The sequence below is a fragment of the Camelina sativa genome, chromosome 1 (genome assembly GCF_000633955.1).
Source record: "Camelina sativa cultivar DH55 chromosome 1, Cs, whole genome shotgun sequence".
In the NCBI taxonomy this organism is placed as follows: domain Eukaryota; kingdom Viridiplantae; phylum Streptophyta; class Magnoliopsida; order Brassicales; family Brassicaceae; genus Camelina; species Camelina sativa.
Window position 1 is genome coordinate 10,255,801 of NC_025685.1, and position 16,338 is coordinate 10,272,138.

The 16,338-nt window shown below is 39.9% G+C and overlaps 5 protein-coding genes across 5 annotated transcripts in view; 1 reads left to right on the forward strand and 4 right to left on the reverse strand.

The window, feature by feature from the left end:
- On the forward strand, positions 9,068-9,727 carry LOC104706183 (ABC transporter C family member 8-like). The gene is made up of 4 exons (XM_010422348.1): positions 9,068-9,298; positions 9,372-9,458; positions 9,543-9,568; positions 9,703-9,727. Exons 1-4 carry the CDS (start codon positions 9,068-9,070, stop codon positions 9,725-9,727), a joined length of 369 nt encoding a protein of 122 aa, XP_010420650.1.
- LOC104786620 lies at positions 9,815-10,708 on the reverse strand. Its single transcript, XM_010512070.1, has one exon. The coding sequence runs from the start codon at positions 10,499-10,501 to the stop codon at positions 10,088-10,090; it is 414 nt and encodes a 137-aa protein (XP_010510372.1). The 5' UTR covers positions 10,502-10,708; the 3' UTR covers positions 9,815-10,087.
- On the reverse strand, positions 11,112-12,947 carry LOC104786630 (protein ABCI12, chloroplastic). Its single transcript, XM_010512081.2, has 7 exons — positions 12,497-12,947; positions 12,284-12,400; positions 11,966-12,202; positions 11,715-11,879; positions 11,535-11,610; positions 11,392-11,456; positions 11,112-11,288 (listed from the first exon to the last, which is right to left on the reverse strand). Exons 1-7 carry the CDS (start codon positions 12,836-12,838, stop codon positions 11,136-11,138), a joined length of 1,155 nt encoding a protein of 384 aa, XP_010510383.1. The 5' UTR covers positions 12,839-12,947; the 3' UTR covers positions 11,112-11,135.
- Positions 13,336-14,509, reverse strand: LOC104706195 (protein EARLY-RESPONSIVE TO DEHYDRATION 7, chloroplastic). Its single transcript, XM_010422358.2, has 5 exons — positions 14,356-14,509; positions 14,213-14,286; positions 13,866-13,987; positions 13,553-13,719; positions 13,336-13,424 (listed from the first exon to the last, which is right to left on the reverse strand). Exons 1-5 carry the CDS (start codon positions 14,507-14,509, stop codon positions 13,336-13,338), a joined length of 606 nt encoding a protein of 201 aa, XP_010420660.2.
- Positions 15,150-16,338, reverse strand: part of LOC104786638 (senescence/dehydration-associated protein At4g35985, chloroplastic) — a 2,420-nt gene continuing 1,231 nt past the window's right edge. Inside the window, exons 2-5 of the mRNA XM_010512090.2 lie at positions 16,156-16,280; positions 15,840-16,006; positions 15,651-15,735; positions 15,150-15,517 (exon numbers count right to left, since the gene is read on the reverse strand). Coding sequence (XP_010510392.1) covers positions 15,364-15,517; positions 15,651-15,735; positions 15,840-16,006; positions 16,156-16,280 — 531 coding nt within the window. The 3' untranslated portion in view covers positions 15,150-15,363. The remainder of the gene's footprint in view (positions 15,518-15,650; positions 15,736-15,839; positions 16,007-16,155; positions 16,281-16,338) is intronic.

Sequence of the window (16,338 nt, forward strand, 5' to 3'; positions counted from 1 at the left end):
GTCGAGTTCCCCTTTTAAACTCGAGTTTAGGGCTTCCCCTAAACCAACCACACAAACTGGACTATTAAAAATCGAACCAATCGAACCATAAGCAAACGGTGACGACCGACACCACCAGTGGTGTCGATCGACACCCTAACCAAAATTTCAGAAATTGGTTCGCGGGCGTTACAATTCTCCCCCACCAATAAGGATTCGTCCTCGAATCCTGCAACATCATCCCTCCATCAGGGACCCCGTGCAACCGTCACCACGGCCCGCACAATCTCCGACCGGACTGAACACTGTCAGCCCAAAGTTTTTCGTGCAACTGTCGCAACAGCCTGCACATCCACGGGACTCAACGGTCCACTCAACTCTGACTCCACTAGTCATCACAACACAAAAGGACGAGGTATATCCCGACCTCCGCGGTTTACATCCAGTCACTATGCTCATACCCACGATCCTAGACATTGTTTGCTCTCTCATCCACACATTCTCAGGTCGTAACCCTCGAACTGCACCGCATGCACTCTCAGACCGTCGTCCTCGAGCCATACCGTCTCACTCTTGGATCGTCACCCTCGAGATCTCTGTACCAGGGGAACTACTCATCCCCTCCGGGGAACTAATCATCCCCTAGGAGAACTAATCATCTCCTCTGCCGCTCTCAGGGTCGCAACCCGTCAAGCCCGCGGTGCTTTAGGAGAACTAATCATCCCCTCAGGAGAACTAATCATCTTCTCTGGAGAACTAATCATCTCCCCAGGAGAATTAATCATCTCTTCATGAGCAAACAAGTCCTAAGGTCTATAAGCATCTCCCGACCGGAGCTACCTCCCGTGGTTCGCGTAAAACATCACAATGTCTTACCAACCACCATATTCCCTCACCGGAATATCACCACCACCATGACCACTATTCAGGCCATCTCTAAAACATCTCAACCAATCGGGTGTTTACACACACCCTTTCCAAAAATAGCTTTTCCGCTTGACAATTATCCACAACAAATCATCAATACGAGCATAATAAAACAATGAAGTACCATACGTTCGCATATTCTGATTCACCGCATCAAATGCTTTGCAAGCCGCAACTCAGACATTTCACATCCCCTTTCCATTTATAGAAATTGCATAATCCTTCAACCCACTATACCTTAGGATTCCATTGGAACTAATCATGATATAAGATCAAGGGGATGATCGGATCTAAGTAGATGAACACATGGTGCTTTCTACGTCGACGTTATAACATGAGTTGACGATGCCGGAACAAAGGACCACACGGTTCTCTTTGCGTCGACTAAGGAGTGGAATGGATCGATGGACACCACACAATCGATGAGTGAGACTGTGATAAGTCGAGGAAGTCACGTATCAAGGGGAACCCACACAAGATCGGTGAACTCGTAAAACACTTAAAAGAAAAGTTCTCTCTTTATTGATAATAAGCAAAAACGTGAACTACAAGAGCTGCAATGGACCTTATTAATATGTCGACAGTTTTGACCTTCTAGGGTCTTTGAAAAGAGAAGAAAAGCAACAAATAATTCACAAAATAAACTACAAAAGGAATCTAGATTACTTTCGAACCAACCTGCAAAAGAATAGGAAATTTCTCATTTATTAGAAAATATTTAAACANTACACACACCCTTTCCAAAAATAGCTTTTCCGCTTGACAATTATCCACAACAAATCATCAATACGAGCATAATAAAACAATGAAGTACCATACGTTCGCATATTCTGATTCACCGCATCAAATGCTTTGCAAGCCGCAACTCAGACATTTCACATCCCCTTTCCATTTATAGAAATTGCATAATCCTTCAACCCACTATACCTTAGGATTCCATTGGAACTAATCATGATATAAGATCAAGGGGATGATCGGATCTAAGTAGATGAACACATGGTGCTTTCTACGTCGACGTTATAACATGAGTTGACGATGCCGGAACAAAGGACCACACGGTTCTCTTTGCGTCGACTAAGGAGTGGAATGGATCGATGGACACCACACAATCGATGAGTGAGACTGTGATAAGTCGAGGAAGTCACGTATCAAGGGGAACCCACACAAGATCGGTGAACTCGTAAAACACTTAAAAGAAAAGTTCTCTCTTTATTGATAATAAGCAAAAACGTGAACTACAAGAGCTGCAATGGACCTTATTAATATGTCGACAGCTTTGACTTTCTAGAGTCTTTGAAAAGAGAAGAAAGGCAACAAATAATTCACAAAATAAACTACAAAAGGAATCTAGATTACTTTCGAACCAACCTGCAAAAGAATAGGAAATTTCTCATTTATTAGAAAATATTTAAACACTTACCTTGGCTTGGGGAGGAAGTTCTTGGCCTTGGAAGCTTCTAACTCATGTCTTTTAAGTGTTGTCGTTTGGAGTGATGACAAAAAGAACTTGGGCTTGGTTTGTCTTAAGGAGAGGCCTTTCACTTGTTGGTTTGTAAAAGTTTAGGCCGACACTTAAGTCCGAATTCGTGACGTTAGTTGCACTATCCATAATATCTTCATGTTGGTGCTTTTTATCGCCAAGGGTGAGGTTGTTGAACTGGTCAATGGTGCTCTCCAAGTATTTATAGTTGATTAAAATCTCCACAGCTTTGTTGAATTCTTCACGCATCGTCCTTGCACCGGATCTTCTCCTAGGCGGTTGATACATAGTTGGAACTCTAACAACGTTGGTGATGCTTGAGCTTATGTCCTCATCAAATCATCTTATTAAATCCTCTTCAACAACACCAATAAGCACATCGGCCACACAATTGGCTAAATAGTCCGCCACAAAGGCCACACCAGCCCCTACAAGGCTCACAATTGCTAAAAATGGACAACTTCTAACTCCCCTAAAACTTTCCATTTTTAAACTTTCCTCTTTTGGAAACTTTCCACTTATAGAAAACTTCTATATCAGGAAAGTTTTCCATTTCACGAATTACTTAAACATTCATCCATTACGCATCAAAATTTCATAAGAACTAATCATCTTATTAAATTCTCAAATGCAACAAACGTCTACAATTCCAAAACGCAAAAGCTTAACAGAACCAATGAAAACAGAAAGAAACTAAACTCCGAGATTGGCGCTCGGCCCCTCCCTCGGCTGCACCCCTCCCACTGTCAACTGTTGCAGCCTTGGACAATGTGGCCTGATATGTCCCACCTCCTTGCAATAAAAGCACACTCGAATGTTCTCTTGTGTCCCGCTTCTCTTAGGGCAGCTTGCCAACATGTGATCCATGCTCCCGCACCCGTAGCATCTCTGACCGCCTTGGTTTGTCACCGACGTCTCCTCCCGCATCCTTTGATGCCTTTGTTCTGACTTGTTACCCTTGCTCGGAACCCTCGGCTCCAATGTCTCCTCTGACTGAATGGTAGGGCTAACCACCACAGTCTTCCCCCTTAAGTCATCCTCAATCTCAGCTGCAGTCTCCACTAGCTCCGCCCTCGTAGCATAAATCCTCCCTCTGCAGTGGACCCTCAAGTCCTCACGAAGCGCCCTCATGAACCTCCTAATCTGAGCCACCTCAGACTCCATCGCCCGACCACCATACATCAGAAGTCGACTAAACTCCAAGTCCAGCTCCCGCACCGACCGAGTCCCCTGAGATAACTGTAGAAACTGCACCTCCAACCGGTCCAATGCCTCTCTAGGAAAATACTTGCGGTTGAACTCCTCGACGAAGTCAGCCCAAGACATCTCCCTCTCCACTCTCCTAGCAGCCACTGATCTCCACCACAATTGAGCATCACCAATCAAGTGGTGGACCCTTATGTCCACCCAAAACTCCTCAGGACAATTGAGAGACTGGAAGTTACGTTCCACTCGCGTACTCCATGCATCTGCAACGAAAGGATCAATACCACCCGAAAACCGCTCAGTACCAATGTAGTTCATCTCCCTCAGCATACTGACATAATGAGAATGAACTCCCGTATCCGGACCACTGGCTGCTTCACCCAGCCGCCGCTGGCGGTGCTGCCTGTGTCTGTGCTGGTACCATACCCGGTATCCGCGCTAACAGTTGTGTCAACAAGCCCGCAAGATCAATGCCTCCCCCAGAGGCTCCACCTGCTGGAACTCCTGCACTCGGAACCCTAGAATCACCGACCACTCTAGCACCGACACCGCCCACACCGACCCCCTCAGCGCCTACGGTCCCATCGGTACCCTCACCGGCCACACTCATGGATCCCTCCTAGAAACCCTGTGACTCGTCAACACCCTCAGCTGTCACACTCTTGTCCACAGTCTCACTAACCACTGGGACTTTGCCCCTACCACGACCACGTCCGCGTCCACGACCATGTCCGTGTCCTCGACCACGACCAGCAACAGCACCCCCTCTAACCATCTCTCTGCACTAACAAAACATAAGGCTAAGCACACAATTCAAAACCACACACAGAGCACACACACATCTTACCGTGGAATCTCATTGAAGGCTCGAAGAGGATGATGCTAGGACTCCATACAACAAGCAAATTGATTAACTAATCATAATCAATTTCATCACCCTAACCAAAATTCCAGAAATTGGTTCGCGGGCGTTACAGTTGGAAAAGGTATTTGTAATGAGCGATTGAAGTCAGCGGAAGATGTAAGTGGTTATAACTGATTTTAGGTGGTTGAAAAGATNGACCAGCAACAGCACCCTCTCTAACCATCTCTCTTTGCACTGACAGAACAGAAGGCTAAGCACACAATTCAAAACCACACACAGAGCACACACACATCTTACCGTGGAATCTCATTGAAGGCTCGAAGAGGATGATGCTAGGACTCCATACAAAAAACAAATTGATTAACTAATCATAATCAATTTCATCACCCTAACCAAAATTCCAGAAATTGGTTCGCGGGCGTTACAGTTGGAAAAGGTATTTGTAATGAGCGATTGAAGTCAGCGGAAGATGTAAGTGGTTATAACTGATTTTAGGTGGTTGAAAAGATGAAAACCAACCACTAAGAAATATGAGCATTTGTAACTTCGGTTGAAAACGAAAAGATTTTTTTTTTGTTGCGTTAAATATTTGTTCTTAACGATAGCTTATACAATAAAAATAAAATAAAATAAAATAATAATGTGTATTTAATAATGCAAGTGAAAAAAATAAATTTGAGTGAAATTTTAAAATTGGCCGATAAGCTTGGTTTTGGTTTTAAAAAATACACAATTTTTATTTAATGACAGATTCACTTGTAAAAACTTATAATTATCCTAATTTTAATACAAAATTACAATTATATGTTTTATATAGTCATCACAACCATTAAAAAGTTTCAAATTATGAATTTTAAAACATATTTGATTATTGCATATGATTTATATTATTTATTGATTATTAAATTTTCATTTTATAAAATAGAATATGTTCTTTATATTTTTTTTATCTAATAAATTTCATAATTTAATATAATATATACTATTCAACCGCTATAATGCTACTAATCAAGCAAAATACTCAACCACACACTTTTATCATACTATCTTTTCTATCTGCTATCTTTAACCGCTTTCTTTTTAACCGCCTTCTTTTCAACCGCTAATAATTTTCTAACCGCATCATTTAAATGTGGTCACCAATCAGACCCATAGTCTATAATATCAGTTTTTCAAATTTCTAGAAATAAAAGTAGGATATCGTATTATATTAGAACAAGATCCAAATCCACCACTTATATCAGCGAAAAAAAAAACAGAGTTCTCTCTCAAAACCCTAGTTTCTAAAGCGTCGCCCCCTTTGATCCGTTTGCCTCTCCGCCTTCCGAGGCTTCGCCGGCGGTGTGGGAGGGCTCTGCTCTTCCTCTTTCTTTTATTTTCCTTTGTAGTAGTAGGGTAAAAGGACTCGATCTCCTCTTCTCCGGCAGTGCGAGGAGTAACTCCTCTGTTGCGTCATTATGGTGCGGTGGCAGATGTTATAGAGAGAGATCTCGGCTCGTCTTTCCTCTTCGGGAGATTGGTGGTGGTTCGAAGCTGCTCCGGGCGGCCTTCTTTGCAGTTTCAGGGCGCCGGATCTGGGTTACTGAGTAGCGCCCTCCTGATCCCCTTTCCTTTCGCCGGAGATCCTAGCTGACCGGAGGCTATCGGAAGAGTAGAGTTCTAGAGTCGACCGGCTATTGGGGAGGTTTCGTTGGATGTTGGCGGCCGAGATTTGAGGTTATCCTCAAAGCTGGTGTTCTTGAGAGCTCCTCAACCTCTGGTTTCAGTCCGGCTAAGAAGTGAGACAACTAGGCGGATGCGATGTGGCCAGTCCGAAAATGCATCGTGTGGTGAAGCTATGCCAATCTGTGTTTCAATCTCTTATCTTTTGGTGGTTAGCATTCTGGTCATTAAGTGATTGTTCGGAGAAGCCTCAGATCATGCTGGTTTTATTTCGCTTTCCTTGGTTGGGTCAGTTTGGATGTATTGTCCGTTTTTTGGCTTAGGATCGGAACAATGAAAGCCGGAGAAACAAAGTCTTTCTGATGTTGCGTCTCTGGGTGTTGATGCTATTGGAACAAGTTCTACACGCATATCATGACGTTCAAATAGCTTGGAATTATTTTTGATCTTCAGTATAGATTTTCGTCCTCTCTGTGTTAGTAGCTGTTTTCGTATCATAGGGTTAATTTAGGTTGTTTAAGAGATGATTTCACTCTGAGTTGTGGAGTGTTATCTATCTCATTATGGTTAAAAAATGCAATGGTCTCTCGGTCAGGTAGCGTTGGATCCTGCCTAGTGTTTCAGGGTGATACTAGACCGACCCATTGCATTTGGTCCAATTCTATAGAAGTGAATGTTATGTACCTTGAATTTGGATGTATTCTTTTGGATAATGAATAGTTGAAGTTGAGCCCAAAATAAAAAAAAAGATCCACATCCACCTCACCAATAACTTTAAAACATGTTTGAATATTGTCAAAAAGTAAGGAAACTTTCAAAAACATAATAGGTACGTTGCACTCAACAAAAACCAGTGGAGTAGCCAGATATATTTCCTAAAGTCTATTTAAAAATATATGTAAAAATTTGAGATAGAAAACTACCTTTTTTTTTTGTCTGAAGTTTGTATTAATCCAACAATGGAACCGAGAAGTTACTAGAGCTAACTACTAGCCAAAGCGAGTGACTTAAGTTAGCCTACACTAGTATCCATTTATAACAACAATAGGAAACTATACAAAAAGAAGCCTATACTTTCCAAACCAAACTTGCACCACAAAAAATTCCCACAAAGTTCTCTAAACTAAAAAGAGAAAGATCTCCAAAAAACTGTCCAATCAAACAGGGGACAAAGCTTTTTCTTCCATGAAACAGTATGTAACCATTCTGGATATCCTGCAGCTACATAGGATTGGTTTCGCATATCCTCTGTGACACTCTGAGCTATAAGATTTGCTCCTCTGTTTGCGGCAGCTAATTCCAGCTCCAATTTCCATTCCTTAAAAGGCCTCAAAAAATTGTTTATAGCCAGAAATTGTGCCTTAAAAGAAGGCCAAGCTATCGGTCTAGCGACTGCTTCAACCAGTGCTTTATCTTGGATTGAGAATATGACTTTGTCCACCCATGGCTCGCCATACTTTCCACTGACCATAGAAAAACTCTTAAAGTTGCATCTCTTTTGCAAGTGATGTTTGCAAAAGCTCTTCGACTGTGCAAAAGAACTTCATCTGTATTATCTCTTAGAATCCATGATCCCCGTGCAACTTGATTTCTTTTCGACCAAGAGGCTCCCACATTGCATTTCAGCCAACTCTCAGGTAGCTTTTTCCATTGTCTGCCAACAGTTATTGTTTCTTAAAACCCATTAGACCGCTCTTCTACAATCAAATGTTCCTCCTCCCTCTCTAGGATTTGAGCCTCAAACCATTTTGATACATCTTCTCTGATTTTCTCAACCGTTTCCAATGGTGAGAAATTCTTGCCTTCAAAATTAAGTGTATTCATGTTTTTCCAGATTCTCCAGAGGATCCATGGAAAATTTTTACGCAGATTGGAAGGCCATCTCGTATTGTTTTTGTTGAAAAGCAGGTGATAGAAATTTGAAAAGATTGAACCATTTTGTCTAAAAGGGGACAAACCTGTCTTGCCAAGGAACATAGAAAGAGAGTATGATTAGTTGATTCACCAGGCTCTCCACACATCTGACAGGTCTCATCCATTCTCATTCCTCTGCCATTCAAATTTACCGCCACTGGCAAAATACCATTGATAAATTTCCAGAGAAACACTTTAATTTTTGGATCAGTCTAGAGGGTCCAGATCAGTTTTTTCAGTTATGTCGTGGAAGGTTGGAAACTAACTTCTTTTCTCAATCAATTGCTTGCCTCTTGATCCGATAGCCAGTAGGCCAACTTTACCGAGAAGTCTCCACTTTTGTTGAACTGCCAAATGTGAAAATCATCCTGAGAAGAAATCGGTTTTATGGCCAAGATTCTGGTGATATCTTGGGGTAGGAAAAGCTCTTCCAGAATCTCTCTATTCCAAAACTCTGATCGAGGATCTAACAGTTCCAACCTTTTTTTATCAGACCTTTCTTTAGTAACTCCCTGCCAAACAATAAGCTTCTCCAAGCAAAGGAAGGTCTTTGGCCTATGATTGCATCTAAAAATTCAGCTTCTTCAAAATATCTGCTTTTCATAAGTCTTGCCATGAAACAGTATGGTTGCTTCAGCACTCTCCAAGCTTGTTTTGCCAGAAGTGCTTGGTTAAAAGAGTGAATCTTTCTGAATCTTAGACCTTCCAAATCTTTTGAGAGACAAAGCTTGTCCGAGTGCACTTTCCAAATTATCGCAATTGTTTTTGGTAGCTTGAAGCAGGACATTGCAAAGATTTTCAGTTAATAGAGGATCAGTAATCTTGCCGGTTCTTTGTTGGATTTAGCAGTAATCTTGCCGGTTCTTTGCTAAGATTTTCAGTTAATAGAGGATCAGTAATCTTGCCGGTTCTTTGTTGGATTTAGCAGTAATCTTGCCGGTTCTTTGCTAAGATTTTCAGTTAATAGAGGATCAGTAATCTTGCCGGTTCTTTGTTGGATTTAGCAGTAAAGAGTGGGACGCTTTTGCAGGGACATGGAACCTGGAAGATACAATGCGGCTATAAAAGCATGTGCGTTGGATAAAGACATGAACGGTTTTGGACATGGTGACCTCACAGAAATAGGACAAAGAGGGATTAACTTAAGCGGAGGACAAAAGCAAAGGATTCAGCTGTCCCGTGCTGTCTATGCAGGCGCTGATGTTTACCTCCTTAATGACCCTTTTAGTGCTGTGGATGCTCATACAGCTGGAATTCTTTTTCATGTAAGTGAGAACATTGCTTTCAAAGAAGCTTTTCTTAATGACTGCTTCTTAATATGTTCAACTGTGACTGCAGAAATGTGTTGAAGATGCGCTGAAGGGAAAAACTGTCATTCTGGTCACTCACCAAGTCGAGTTTCTCTCAGAAGTTGATCAAATTCTGGTAAAACTTGAGTGGCAGCAAATGAAAAAACATTTTGTCTGCGTCTGAACTGTTTAAGTATAATTCATTGTTGATTTTGATCAGGTTATGGAGGAAGGAAGAATTACTCAGTATAATAATACTATATATTTTTATAGATACATATAATAGTATTATATATTTTTGTTTTATTATCAATTTAATAAATAACCATAAAACTAACTCCCGATTAATTTATGTTTAATCTCTGATTTTCTTGCTATAGGCTAGGCCCACCGACTAGCGCCTAGCAATTTTTAAAACACGGCTTTGTTTAACTTTAAACTTAAAAATATTTATTTTTTGGGTTACACCTTCAAATTAATTAACATCTGGACCCCAAAGAGTTTCTCATATCATATTTAATAAATCTCCACATTATACAAAGAACTGAAAAAGTCAGCTAAATATTTAACATTTGTTTCTAAATCTGACCCCGTACTTTTATAACTATCTTTTCCATATCCACCACCCCCATAAAACATAAATTTTCAAAAGGGAAGGATGAGATTCATAAAACAGTAACGTTGTCGATTCCGATAACTTATAATTTTACAGATGAACTGTTAAATAGCTGACGATTCCGGCGAGTTTTCCGTTCATCCATATCCTCAAAACTCCAGCCGGAGAAGTCGCCGGAGATCTTGAGACGCCGAGTCATCCACTGAAACGACAAGAACCTGGTTTAATTTCTCATTCCTCCTAGAGAACGACGGAAAAGGTAACGAGCTCGGCGCTGGAGACAAAACAAACATAGATGATCCCGCGTAAATATCGTCTGCAGAGACCTCCGGTGAACTCTTCCGTACCTTGATGTTTGAAAATGAATCAAAAGACTCTCCTCTTCTCCTAACAAAGTTCTTGGCCGTCGTTCTAAACTCATCGGAGCCAAATCGTCTCCTTTGGTCAGGTCGGAGAGGTGGTTTCCGGTGAAAATGATGCCTCCGAGGATTAAATATTGTTGCCGGAGAATCTCTCATCCGGTCAACCAGAACATTTTGAGGCCGGATAACTTCAGTTCCCATCGTCAAACAATTCGAAAGAAAAGTCTATTAAAAAAAACCCTAAAAGAAGAAGAAAAAATGGGGTTGAAGGTGTTTCCTTGGATACCAAGAAAAAAAAGAAGAGAAAGGTTATGGTGGGAAAGAGAAGGAAGAAGAAAAGGGTTTTAAAAAAAATGGTCCTTTTCTTCGGTTCCTGCTCAGGTTTTTTTTGGGGGTAATGAAGTTTAAATCTACGGATCTCTTTAATTTGTGAGTTCTTGCAACTCTAATGGAATAAATAGAAGAAGGAAGAGATTGGCAAAGATGGCTTCTCTGTTTAACGTTGGTTTCCTCGTAACGACGCATCTCTAGCCTAGACGTATCATTCTATTTTCATATTGTTGTTTAATTTAGTTTGTTTTGTTTGTCCGTTTTTTGTTTCTTTTTTTTTTAAAAAATTGGCCTAAAATATAATTGCGCTCAACTAAGATTACTTACTTTGTTGCATTATCGACAGTGGCGTAGTTTAGTTTACATTACATTTTTATTACTATTCAATTCTTGATTTTTTACCTGTAATTGTTGCTTTACCTCAAGAAATAAAGAAAGTGTTCAGGTTGTTGTTCTTTATGGTGTAAAATAAAAGATTAGATTGAAACAATCAGTAATAATACTATTAGACAAGAAAGTATTCGGACAAGAGCGCGGTTGAGATTACACCGATTAAACACAAGACTGATGCAAAATCTGCAAACTTATTTGATGATCCAGAGAAGAAGTAAATCTTGTGGCTACTGCTCTCTCCTCTGAAGCCTCTAACAATCATGGCCTGCACATAAACAGAACAAAATGCTTAGTTCTTCAACAGAGAGTTCGTATCTGATTTTCTAATAATGAAAGACCTCTCTACACCACACAGAAATCTAGTTGACCTGTGATATTTGCTCGGCATGGCGAAATATGTTCTTGAAGATGCGGCGTATGAAAGATGCGAAAACTACAAAAGCAGCCACTTGTAAGATGAGTTCTAGAAAGACTGACAACAAGATATAGTGAAAAGAGAGAAGAAACTTACTATCAAGTGTCTCCAGAACAGTAAGCTGCTGCCAGTTTACTCTTCGAGATACGATTCCCAGTGCAACACTTCGGACCTACAAAGTAACATGTACAGAAACATACCATTATGTGGTTTTAGATCTTGGTTTAACTAGGCTGATTGATACTGTATATGCTAAGCAGGGAGATAAATCTTTACCTCATCGAAAACCAAGTTAATGAATCTTAGCGAAAGCAAGAGTGTGAGGATGATTTCACCAACTGGAACACCAATATACGTCAACGGGAACAAGAACCAACGTAAAGCTAGTGCAAGTTGCTCAGGTGTTGTGGTTGCAAGGCAAATACTAGCACTTTGAAAGATCTGTGCCAAAAAAAAAAAACACCAAAATGTTCCATTAGGTGAACTAAATGAAGGAAAAAAATAGTGAAAATAGCAAACAGACTTACTATAAAGGTTAAGCATGCGGCTGTGCTTCCAACAGATAAACCTTTCCTAGTGAATTGCAAAGGTCCAAACTTCAGTAACATGTACGAATAACCACTTAAAGACATTGGAAGATTAGGCAAGCTTGTGATTGAAGATGGTGGTGTTCTTGACTGAAGCATTGGTGGCGCACCATCTGAACCTAGCCCCAATGTTATAAAGAGAATACCCGAAAGAAGTGACACTCTCGCCAATTGATCCTTACATGAAAAGAGAGAAGATAAACAAGTGCAAGAAGAGCAAAGAAACAGAGTTGTGACAGAGGAAAAAGAAGAACTCACCATCCATACTTGTCTTGGGAGAACAAGGATTGACAAAAGAGCTGTACATAGAACAAGTCCCAAACGCACAACTATATTAGCTCTAGCTGGAAGAACTACTAGAGTTAATAACCATACCTAACACATATATGCAAATACCAAAAACTCAGCTATAGCAAAGTAACAAAAAAAGATTTCACAAAATTGGATTCTAGAATGAAGAATTCGATATACCAATTTGATTCTAGGATCCACAGAATGGAGAAATGTCACAGGGGACGATATGAACTGGCCAATGGGGCTTCCCGTAGCGCTTGATATCAATCTGAAGACATTCTCAGCTCCAAGTCTTGGAATTGGTAACCGGTTGACCCAGTTCCCGGTTTTACCGTCTCCGTCGACATTGGCTCTAACCAAGAAAACCCTTTTCGAGGGGAGATGAGACGGAGTCGCATTGAGCTTAGGGTTTGCGAAGTTCCGGTTAGGAATTGGAGATCGGAGATGACGAATCGGGTGTTTGGGGATTAGGGTTACGGTGAGCGAGAGAGATGGAAGTGTGAGATTGGAGTGACTCATGAGTTTCAATTTCAGATTGATTCAGAGATTCAGACATAAGCCCTAGAGCGGGAAACTCCTATCTGGTGGTACTAGAGTTAGATAGATACTGTAATGTGTGTTAAAGTGCACTGCTGTGTACTTTGCTGGTTCTGTCAGGCATTGACTTTTGTTCACTCGATAAACCGAAAGTCAAAATAAACCAAAATTTGGATTCCGGTTCTTATTCCAATTTGACCAAGACATATGTGACATATGTGATATATGTACTACCGTCTCGGAGCATTTTTTACAATTTCTGAGGTGATGGAAAAAGTTGGCTCGAGGGCTTTTTGAATATTCCAAGCGGTTCGGCCTAAGCTTCCCGATGTTTTTAGAATTTTTCCGGTGGTTTTCCCCGCATTCTTTCCAAAACTGTGGTGCGGTCATTACAAAAATGTGAATACTTGTTACATTTAACTCAATAAATGTATCCAGACATAGTTCAATTCAAATTTGAGGATCAGTAAAAGAATTTTTTACCTCTTACTCACAAGTCTAGTAGCAGTCATGGATGTGGCAGAATGAGTTTGTATTTCTGCCGCCTCAGCAGCACCAAGTATTTTATCTATTGATCACATACAACAATTTACCTGTTTTTTAATTTCTTATCATTTTGATCCCAAAAACTTCGATATCAATCAATGAAGTTGAGGTAGAGATTGGCAATTTAAGGAGCTATTCTATGTTACTTACTAAAAGAATCAAGTGAAGCCAAGATAACCTCTCCTGGAGCAGTGGATAACAATGCCTTCCCTAACTTCGACTTAACCACCGGAGCAACCATCACACTGCTCATCATATCTCCACCTTCTAAGACCGTGAGCCCTATCTCTTCGCTCGCCTTCCAGAGCTTCTCAACTCTATGTTACATCCAATAAAATAGCCATGATTTGGTTCATAAGAAGGAGACAAGACCCCAACATTTCAGTGTTTGATGCTAATTAATAAGCCTAATATATACAACTTTGCAGGGTTTGTACATTTAAAACAACAAAACGTGATATACCTTTGAATATTTGTGTTGAGTTTATTCTTCTTATTGTTGTCACCTCCATCGGTTTCTGATATGTCACCACTTCTGTCTTCAACTTCTTTTGCAATCGTTGTTACACCTCCTCCCTTGCGAATCTGTTTTTATTATTAGAAAATAAAAACCATATAATATATAAAAAGCTACAATTATATGTGCGTCTTAAATCTCAATGTTCATACTTCATATAGTAATTTTTTTAAAACCAACTTAACACAAAAGTAATTAAGATGATTTATACACAGAAGTGATAATATTTAGATTTAAATCACAATAATGGAATATTGACACTCATAAGCATCATGAGAGGGGGGCTATCAGACCTTCTTAGAGTAAGAATTGCTACAAGTGAAGATTCCCTTGATGATATGCCCCGTTCCTTCAGCGATGGCCTTGGCTACAACGCTTTTGTATTCTTCAGCCTGCGGTGCAAACTCCTCCCAATCAATTTCATTGCTATTTTTACTAGAAGTACTCGAAGATTTCTCCCCCATGAAATCTTCTAGAAAATTAGGGTTTCCTACAATTTCTCCGTCTTCCCCTGAGAGACTCAACGCTAGCTTCAACGGTTCGGATTTCACGTTTTGGGGAGATTGGTTTTGTTGGGTTGATGAGGACATCGTGTCTTTTTGTTCTTAGTACGGTAGTACTTTAAGAGTGATTTGATATCTATGTGTGGCTCGTTCGAATAATATTGGAGGGTGGAAGGTAATGACATAAAAACTTAAAACATTTGATCATATTTATAGCCAAGATAAAACGTAAGACCACAGAATATGATCCTATAGTTTGATAATGAAGAATTAGTTTCTAGTTGGAACTAGCAATGCTATTTCAAATAGCTCAACTTGTTAATATTTGATTTCATCTATAGAAACAACTTGATCAACATGTCAAAGTGAAAATTTAAACGAAACCTGACCGTGTCATATTTTCCAAGACTTCATCAGTTGCTTGTTTTTATTGAGCCATTATAAACTGGTTCTTGCGAGGGATTAAATTGATAATGAACGTATATATAATCCCAAGTGTATTATTCTCCTCAAAGGATATCCTCCATCATTACATTTTATATGTTGTGTTCTAAAATATTGACAAAATCAAATAGTTTACTAATATATATAACGACATTAAGAGATTGATATGTATATTAGCTAGGAAGAGGGTGTCAAATTAATTAAATTAATTGGTTTGACTAATCTTTCATGTATTAGCTGTCGTACGTACAATGTTTAATCGATTGGAAATTTGGAACTCAAATAAAACAACACACTAAACTTGTTTAGTGTACCCATTGTAAATTGGTTTTTGAGCTAAAATCATAAAACTTACACACTTTGCGGAGCTTATTACATTTCAAGTAACTCATTAATACATTACAGACTAAAAATATGAAAAGTGAGTTTGGTTTTGGGGTTTCCATCGATCATAACATACGTTGATAAAAGTAACTGAAAATACAACTCGCTATATATCACTTTCTTGGAGCATTTTTGACGATCCCGGATGTGAGAGAAGATGAAGGATAGAAAGTTTTGCGGATCTTGAGAACATTCCAGGCAGTTCCAGCCGCGTGGCCGGCTGTCGCTAGAACATCTCCGGTGGCCTCCCCAGCATTATCTCCAAACCTGCTTTGCCAAATGTGTCCTTATCAGTTTATTTTCACCTAAAAACTCTTAAATTGTGTATGTTCACTAGAGACTTATCATGAAAAGATGAATCTCAAATTTGAGGATTGTATTTGTAAGGTGAAATATTTACCTCTCACTGACCATTCTGGTAGCAGCTCTGGATGTAGCAGATAGAGTTTGTCTCTCTGCGGCTTCAGTTGCATCTAGTATCTTATCTAATGGATCAAACCAAACGTGTCACCTCATTAATTAAGTTATGTTTCTTCCAGTTTTGAACCCCTAAAAAAAAAGACATTTCATTTGATAAGATGCAACTTACTAAGGGCATCAAGTGAAGCTAAGAGGACCTCCCCTGGAACCATGGAGAAGAAGGCCATCCCTGGTTTTGACTTCATCACAGGGACCATCACAGAACCACTCACAACTCCCGCACCATTCAACATAGTCTTGCTCAGATTCTCGGTCGCCTTTGACATCTTCCTCACTCTATATACATGGTAGCCAACGATATGAAAAGAATCAAGAACAACGATGTATGTCTCCATTCTTTGTTTGACACATTTTGAGTGTATATTTTTTCTTACGTAAACGCCAAATACAAACAAACAATATTATGAAAACTAAGGAGTGAGTACCGTTGAAGGTTTGTGTTGATTCCATTTTTCTTCTCAGTACCACTGGAGTTTCCATGGTTGTAACCTCCTCCATTTCTCTGGCTCTCCTCAGCTTTTGTAATCATTATGTCACCTCCCTTGTGAACCTGTTCCACAACAAAACTCATAATAATATTATGTACATATATTATTATCTCTCATTAT